This window comes from Silurus meridionalis, chromosome 24 (assembly GCF_014805685.1).
Source record: "Silurus meridionalis isolate SWU-2019-XX chromosome 24, ASM1480568v1, whole genome shotgun sequence".
NCBI lineage: Eukaryota > Metazoa > Chordata > Actinopteri > Siluriformes > Siluridae > Silurus > Silurus meridionalis.
The window spans coordinates 8,522,657-8,530,991 of NC_060907.1; the positions used below are offsets into that span (position 1 = coordinate 8,522,657).

The following is an 8,335-nucleotide window of genomic DNA, read 5'->3' on the forward strand; positions in this document are numbered from 1 at the left end:
GGATCACAGGCAAACCTTTTATAGTATTCAAAAATGTTTTGATACCTTTTATAATGCTCAGACTGAAGATGGCAAATTTGGTGATGAGTCTGAAGAAGAAAAACTGTACTGAAGTGTTGAACTCAGCATGACACAGAGACAACTACAACAGAGAGCTTCTGAACATAGATACAAGAAAAAAATATATGACCATAAAACAACTTCTAAATTAGGACCAAATTTGACTCAATGGTGGCACTAAAATGTTAAGAGGACCTACATTTTGTTCATGTTTCTTAGGCTGTCTCTCAGAGTAAGAAGAAGGTATACAGCAAAGCTTTTTCTGTTCTGGCACCAAGGTAATGAAATTAACTTCCCCTAGATGTCCTAGCTGAGTCACTGCCTATCTTCAAACAATGGGTGAAGACCTACATTTTCCTTAAACACAAACTAGCACTTATTGTCCCTGTTTGTTTCATGTATTTTACATTTAAAAACGTTCTACAATTCCTTCCTTCCAGAGACAAAGCTCTTATGTACATTGCTAATGTTTCTTAAACCTTCCTTAATCACTGTGCTAAATTTCACAACTTTTTGCCAGATTGTTCTATTGGATGCCATAGATAACCTAGCCGAAAGAAAAGAAGGAAGACCTATGATACTACTACTACTACTACTAATAATAATAATAATTTTTCAGGAAACCTTGCTAAGCTCCAATTGCCAATCCTGTTAGTCTCAATTTAGATGTTAGTATGCTTCATTTTTATAAGCAAAATTAAAACAGCAAAAAAGAAAAAAAAAAGAGTGCTCAATGTTTTATTATTGTTGATCCATGTTATATGAGCTTATGGAGAAATATATATGTATATGTTAAAGTACATGAGTGCAAGTGCAACGTATTTAGCCCGTGCTTTATCAAAGTGCTAAGGGAGTCTCATTAAAGTGCACTAGCCAGGGTAGCGTCATGCATGCAGCCAGAAACGATACAAGTTTTAAAGCTATGTCACAAACATATCAGCTTCATACGGACCAGAGTAAAACAAAAAAATCCCTTGACTACAAGAAGCAGAAAAGGCTGATTGCATTTGCATGCCAGATCACATTTTGGGACATTAGCTACATACTATAGCTGGTCAATGTTAGGAAAGTTTTCAGACTTTTGCACATTAAGCAGGAAAGATGGAAACAATCACATTTTCCTTTACTTAATCTACACTATAAGGTGCTGGTAATATTCACAGAACATCTACTGACACTTCAGACTAGAAACTAGAAACCATAAATACAAGGGTACAATATATTAACTAAAATCATCATTGTCAAAGCGGTTGGTTAGTTGTTGTTTTTTCCTTCGTCTACTCTTGCGATGCATTGTGATAATTTGCCAGGCTTTGACTATTAAGCTAAGGAGCGTATGGATGACGTGGATTCTGCTGTGGCTGACTCGAGAGATTGCAGCCCTGCACAATATTCATTTGTTCTTCTGGGCCTTCTGGGCAGACTTGGTGATTTTGCCTGAAGTGGACGTCTTCTTTTCCACCCCCTTAATGACGCCTACTGCCACCGTCTGACGCATGTCACGTACTGCAAATCGCCCTAGTAGAGAGAAACACAAAGTTTTTTACACTCGAGGACCACTTCAATAAAACTAGAAGGTGGTCATCTGAAAGATACCTTACCAAGAGGAGGGTACTCAGAGAAGCTCTCCACACACATGGGCTTGCCTGGGATCATGTCCACAATGGCAGCGTCACCGGATTTGAGCGATTTGGGGTTGTCCTCTAGCTTCTTCCCTGAACGACGGTCAATCTTCTCCCTCAGTTCAGCAAACTTGCAGGCAATGTGGGCTGTGTGGCAGTCCAACACTGGAGCGTAGCCAGCACTTATCTGGCCTGGGTGGTTCAAGATGATGACCTTTGTGTAAATGAAAAACAGCAGATGAGATATATGGACCCCAAAAGAGTAAGTTCTTACAAGAACATTGATCTTTTGTTTCTTATTAGCTTATATTCTTGCCAGATTTTGGTTATCTAACTTGAAATATTACCGGCTATAAACAATCTGCAGGCAAAAAGGAAAGCTATGGAGCTGTCTGCTCACCTGAGCAGTGAAGGTAGCAGCTTCCTGTGGCGGGTCATTCTTGCTATCTCCCGCAACATTCCCACGACGGATATCCTTGACAGAGACGTTTTTTACATTAAATCCCACATTATCCCCAGGCAATGCCTCAGACAAAGCCTCGTGATGCATCTCCACAGACTTAACCTCAGTGGTTACATTTACAGGGGCAAATGTCACAACCATGGCCGGTTTCAATATACCAGTCTCAACACGGCCAACTGGGACTGTACCGATACCTGCGAATGAGAAGAAGACTTCAATTTTCTGAGTGCTGTCTCTATTATCAGCTTTATCAGTTGCTTTGGAGCATTTCTCAAATCAGTCTTAATATTTGCAAACCAGTAAGTGCATTTCTCAAAACTATCTGTACAAACAGCACACAGAATGGTTTACTTGCAAAAGCCTGGACTTTTCTCAAAATTCTCAGGTCATCTATCAAAAGTAAGTATTTGTGTCAATGAATAAACATATCCAATGCCAGAACAAGTCCTTTTGTCATTGTCACAAACAAGATAGTAAAAAATGCTTAGTCATGTTGTCAATATTACAATGCACAGTTTCAGTATATCCTGATGTAAACTCCGGTTTGGATTGAAAATGCTAAAAAACCTTTTTCTGTAGGACATGAATTTCAACAACACAAATTTACATGTTACTGTATGTGGGATATTGATTGCAAGAGACAGGATTTACAATTTCACTGTAGTGTACTAATGGTGGTTCATCCATTTTGTTATTCTGTTTTGCACAGTCTGTATACTCAATGCCAATTGAGGTTCTTGAGATACATTTTTGACCTATTTTGGAGATCTAGTTGATCACTGGTTGATATGATGCCATATACTCCCCTTCATTTGTGACATTCAGGATTCATGTGTACAATTCATCAAGTTTACTAAAAATGTGAAGAAGATGAGCTGGACAAATTATGCCAGCTGGTTTAACCATTTTGCATTCAATGACTTGTGCAATGAACTGATTGTACACAATTGTACAATCTATTGTACACAATTAATTAAATGAATGCACCAAAGCATTCACAATTTGATTATAAATTAGAAATCAATTTTATGACTTACACAAGTGACTACATGATGTGGAGGTTGAACAAGTAGTTTTAAGAATTTCATTTCTAAACTGGGAAACACTCCAAAGCAACTGAGAAAACTGTAATAGCACTTGGAGCAAGACTTCTACATTGATGACTAAATATGTTTTTGTTTTTTTAAATAAAATCCTCCTGTCTGGGCTAGAAAAATGTGTTAACTCACCTCCAATCTTGTAAACATCCTGAAGTGGGAGGCGCAGTGGTTTGTCAGTTGGCCGGGTTGGAGGCTGAATAGCATCCAGAGCCTCTAATAGAGTCGTTCCTGAGATGCTTCCGTCCTTGCGGTTGATCTTCCAGCCCTTAAACCATGTCATCTGTGAAATACAATACAAACCATACAGTCATAAAGTAATTTTCTCAACCATATAAAATGTGACATCATTGTACATCTTTGATGTCTGATTGTTTAGGATTGATCAATGTCTTGCAATTATTCATGCTCAGCATTTTACTAACATTTGGGCTAGCCTCCAGCATGTTGTCCCCATTCCAGCCAGAGATCGGCACAAAGGCCACTGTCTCTGGGTTGTAGCCAATCTTCTTGATGTAGGTGCTGACTTCCTTCACAATCTCTTCATAGCGCTTCTGGCTGTAATTAGGCTCAGTGGAGTCCATCTTGTTGACGCCCACGATCAGCTGCTTCACACCCAGCGTGTATGCCAGTAGGGCATGCTCGCGGGTCTGACCATTCTTTGAGATGCCGGCTTCGAACTCACCCACGCCTGCTGCCACGATTAGTACAGCACAGTCTGCCTGTGTTCACAGACAGAAGAGGAAAATCTACTAAATGTAATCGTCAGCTTTTCTCAGATGCTTTGGGGCATTTCTTGAATCATCCTTAATAATTGCAAACCAGTAAGTGCATTCTTAAACCAATTTTTACAAACAGCACAACATATTGGATTTCTTGCAAATGCCTGTACTTTTCTCAAAATCATTAGTTTACCTCTCAGAAGTAAGTGTTTGTGTCAATTAGCATATCATTGCCATCAGAATGACATGTCCTTTTGATTACAAACAAGGTTGTTTATGTTAAGTCATGTTGTCATGTATGACGGTGCAGTTTCAGTATAACCGGATATAAACTACCGTTTGGATTACAATGATTAAAAGGCTGAATTTCTTCTGTAGGGTTTATGAATTTCAGCAGCACACATGTATTTATCTGATTGCATATTTCATTTATTATTGATTGCAAAAGACCGGACAGGATTCACACTTTTTCTGTACTGTAATAGTGTACGTTCATTTCCTGGTTGTTCACCCATTTTCAGAAAATGTTATTCTGTTTTGCTCTGTCGCTAAATGAAGGTTAAGGAGATTCACCTTTGACCTGTTTTTAGAGAACTAGTTGATTATTAGTTGATCTATTGGTGAAATTCAAAATTACCTGCACAATTTATTAATTAAAGACACATTTACAAAAAAAAAAAGTTTTATAAATTGAATATTGAAAGATTATGACAACTGGTTTAACCAGTCATTTTGCATTTAATGACTTTTGCAGTGAACTGATGCCGAGATGTTTTGGGGGTTAAGACTATTCAGGTGAAACTAGTATAATAAATTTACAATTGTATAGTATAGTACAACAACAATTGTACACAATCGATTACACAAGTGTACAAAAGCATTCACAATTTGATCAAAGCAACGAGAAATGTTTTTATGTTTTGCACAAGTGACTAAATGATGTGGATTTTGAACAAATCGTTTTGAGAATTTCATTTTTGATCTGAGAAACGCTCCAAAGCAGCTGAGAATAAAATTTCCCAAGGAGTTTTTACTACAAAATTCATATATCAAAATATATGGAATCAAATTATATTTTCAAGAAACATACCTGGGAGGTACCAGTGATCATGTTTTTAATAAAGTCTCTGTGTCCAGGGGCATCAATGATGGTGACATAGTACTTGCTGGTCTCAAACTTCCAAAGGGAGATATCGATGGTGATGCCCCTCTCCCTCTCAGCCTTCAGCTTATCCAAAACCCATGCATACTTAAAAGAACCTTTACCCATCTGAAAAAAATATAAAGTTAGAGATCAGTTCATAAAAATGGTTTATTTCAAATGAGTTTTATGATTTTTATATGCATTATATGCTAAACTGAAATGTACATTGTGCTATAAAATAAGACTATTCATCACTTAAAGACAATTTGAAAGTTCTGTCATATATTTTAGTTTATGAGACTAAATCTCAACATCTGATCTTTTTGAAATTTTAATGTTTCACCTCAGCAGCCTCCTTCTCAAACTTCTCAATGGTCCTTTTGTCGATGCCGCCACACTTGTAGATGAGGTGCCCAGTGGTGGTGGACTTCCCAGAGTCCACATGACCAATGACCACTATATTGATGTGAAGCTTTTCCTTTCCCATAGTTTTGGGTTACAGCAGAGTAACTGAGCCTAAAATAAGACACAAACTGAATCATTAATTGTGTACACTGTGATCCTTATTTATGATGCCATAATTGCTGTAAGTATACTGTTAAATGTATGACAAAAAAAGCTGGAAAATACAACTCAGTGGTCAAAGTTGGCAAGTTAGTAGGCCATTTGTCAGCTTGGAAAAGCAGCTTGTCATCATCTGGGAAGATTAAATTTCTAATAAACTTTTTTTATGTAAATGAATCTTGAATGTCACTAATGAAGGCGTATTAGGAAGTTTTTCCTATCCGGCTCGAAGGACCAAATGTTAGGAAGTTTTCCTATCTAGCTCGAAGGGGCATATAAGAATTCTCACTATATGCTATGCACTGATCAGTGGATTGTACTCGCCCCAGCGCGTCAGTAAAAACACGTTACAGGATTCAGAACACTACTTTACTGGGTATAGAATTGATTGTATATGAGGTGATTCTTGCTGTCTTCTGCTAGCTGCTGTTCGGTGGGTTGCGTGATACAAATTGCCTGCCGCGGCTCCGTGTTCTGGCCTTTTATACTGTTGGTGGAGGACGGTGTACTGTGATGTCACAGGTAGCTTGTCATTGCTTGGTAAACTGTATATCTGCCTCTAGTGGTGAAGCATGGAAATACAACTAAATAGGAATCCTTCCTTACAAGGCGAGTAAACAGAATCAGATCAACCAATAACGAAATACTTCTTTAAAACAGGTCACAAATCTCGTGAACCTTCTATTGGTGACAGGGCAAAACACAGAATTACAATTTCTGAAAGTTGATGAACAAACCATAAAACAGACACTATTACAGTACAGTAAAAGTGAGAATCTTGTCCAGTATTTTGCAATCAATATAAAATCAAATATGCAATAAAATAAATACATTTGTACTGTTGATTTTCATTGATGTCAAACAGAAGAAATTCAAACGTGTGCATTTCCAATCACTGTAATCCAAACCGTAGTGTATATCAGAAAATACTGAGCCTGTGCGCCATCATACTGACAACATGACCAAACATTTTGTCGATCTTATTTATGAACAATGACAAAAGGACATGTCATTCTGATAACAATAAACTGTTCATTGACACAAACACTTACTTTTAAGAGATGCCCCAAAGCAAAGGAGAAAAACTGTTAACTAAATCAGACAACTTCATAGCTCTCTATCTTCTCTGGCTGTCAAACTTATTCTGGAGGGTGAAGACCCTTATAAGATATATTTTGTGGAAAACAAAGATGTTGGTCTACACAGACCAAACATGGATCTTGAGATGCACTATCCACAAATAAGCCTTTTTGAGTTATGGTTTGAGAATATTATGATGTATATTACAGTTTTTCTCAAATCATTCTTAATATCTGCAAACCAGTAGGTTCATTTTTAAAACATTTGTACAAGCAGCACAATACATTGGATTTCTTGCAAAAGTTCCTCTTTTAAAAGTAAGAATGTGTGTGAATGAACATCTCATACCCATCAGAAGTCTTTTTCTCATTGTTCAAAAACAAGATCATCAAAATGTTCATGTTGTCAGTATGACGCTGCACAGTTTCAGGATTTCCTGATATAAACTACGGTTTGGATTACAATAATTGAGAATGCACAAGGCTGAATTTCTTCTGTATTCAGTAGCACTAATTCATTTATTTGATTGCATATTACCGGAAAGGATTCACACTTTTACTGTAATGTACTAGTGTCCGTTCATTTCTTGGTTGTTCATCCATTTTCAGAATGTATAATTATTTGTTTTGCTCTGTCTGTATACACTTTCCAATTAAGGGTTCACAAGATTTACCTTTGACCTGTTTTAGAGATCTTGTTGATTATTGGTTGATCTGATGCCATACACTCCCCTTCATTACTGACATTAAAAATTCATCTGCACAATTCAGCAATTCAACACATTTAAAAAAAAAGTTTAATAAAAATGTTAGATGACAGGTGACAGCTGGTTTAACCATTTTACATTCAATAACTTATCAAATGAACTGATGCTGAGATGTTTTGGGGGTTAAGACTATTTGGGTGAAACCGGTATACCACTCTAATATATTTTGATCAACAGGAACATAAACAACTGATAATGTAGGAAACAGAAGACACTTGTACACAATTGATTAAATGAGTGTACAAAAGCATTCGCAATTTGATTAATGCAACAAGAAATGTTTTTATGATGTGCACAAATTACTAAATGATGTGAAGGTGCAACAAGTAGTTTTGAAAAATTCATGTCTGATCTGAAAACGCCACAAAGCAACTGAGAAAAACTGTAATTTAGTGCATTAAAAGTGTATATCATAGATAGATAGATAGATAGATAGATAGATAGATAGATAGATAGATAGATAGATAGATAGACAAACAAACAAACAAGTCGGCCATGTTTTCCCCAAACAGTTCCGTCGCCTAGGTAACAAGCGCGCGCGAGTCACCTATGCGGCAAATTCTAATCCGAATCTAATGAAACGGGCGCGCGCCTCGAGCCTGTTTTACACATCGGATTACGCGCGTGTCCGCCGTGCACATGGCTGCCGATCAGCGCATTAACAGGCGCTCTAACCGCGCAGACCTGCGCTCTAACGGTCAACGGTAAACGGTCGTTGCATAAACACGTCACGTTACTGCGAGACCGCAAACGGCGTCGCGCGCATCGTTCCAACAGTCGCAACATGCGGCGCGCGCAGACGAATGTAGACTCATAG

General features: G+C 37.6%; 1 protein-coding gene across 3 annotated transcripts in view; it reads right to left on the reverse strand.

The window, feature by feature from the left end:
* Positions 1–784: 784 nt before the first annotated feature.
* eef1a1b (eukaryotic translation elongation factor 1 alpha 1b) overlaps positions 785–8,335 on the reverse strand; it is a 7,920-nt gene continuing 369 nt past the window's right edge. For 2 of the 3 annotated variants that reach the window (XM_046837574.1, XM_046837575.1), the window contains exons 2-8: positions 5,452–5,624; positions 5,055–5,234; positions 3,668–3,964; positions 3,375–3,525; positions 2,083–2,339; positions 1,662–1,896; positions 785–1,578 (exon numbers count right to left, since the gene is read on the reverse strand). In XM_046837574.1, the coding sequence (XP_046693530.1) occupies positions 1,454–1,578; positions 1,662–1,896; positions 2,083–2,339; positions 3,375–3,525; positions 3,668–3,964; positions 5,055–5,234; positions 5,452–5,595 (1,389 nt within the window). In that variant the 5' untranslated portion in view covers positions 5,596–5,624 and the 3' untranslated portion in view covers positions 785–1,453. Of the gene's footprint in view, positions 1,579–1,661; positions 1,897–2,082; positions 2,340–3,374; positions 3,526–3,667; positions 3,965–5,054; positions 5,235–5,451; positions 5,625–6,045; positions 6,115–8,335 lie in introns of those variants that run through there. The other variant, XM_046837576.1, reaches the window with a different exon arrangement.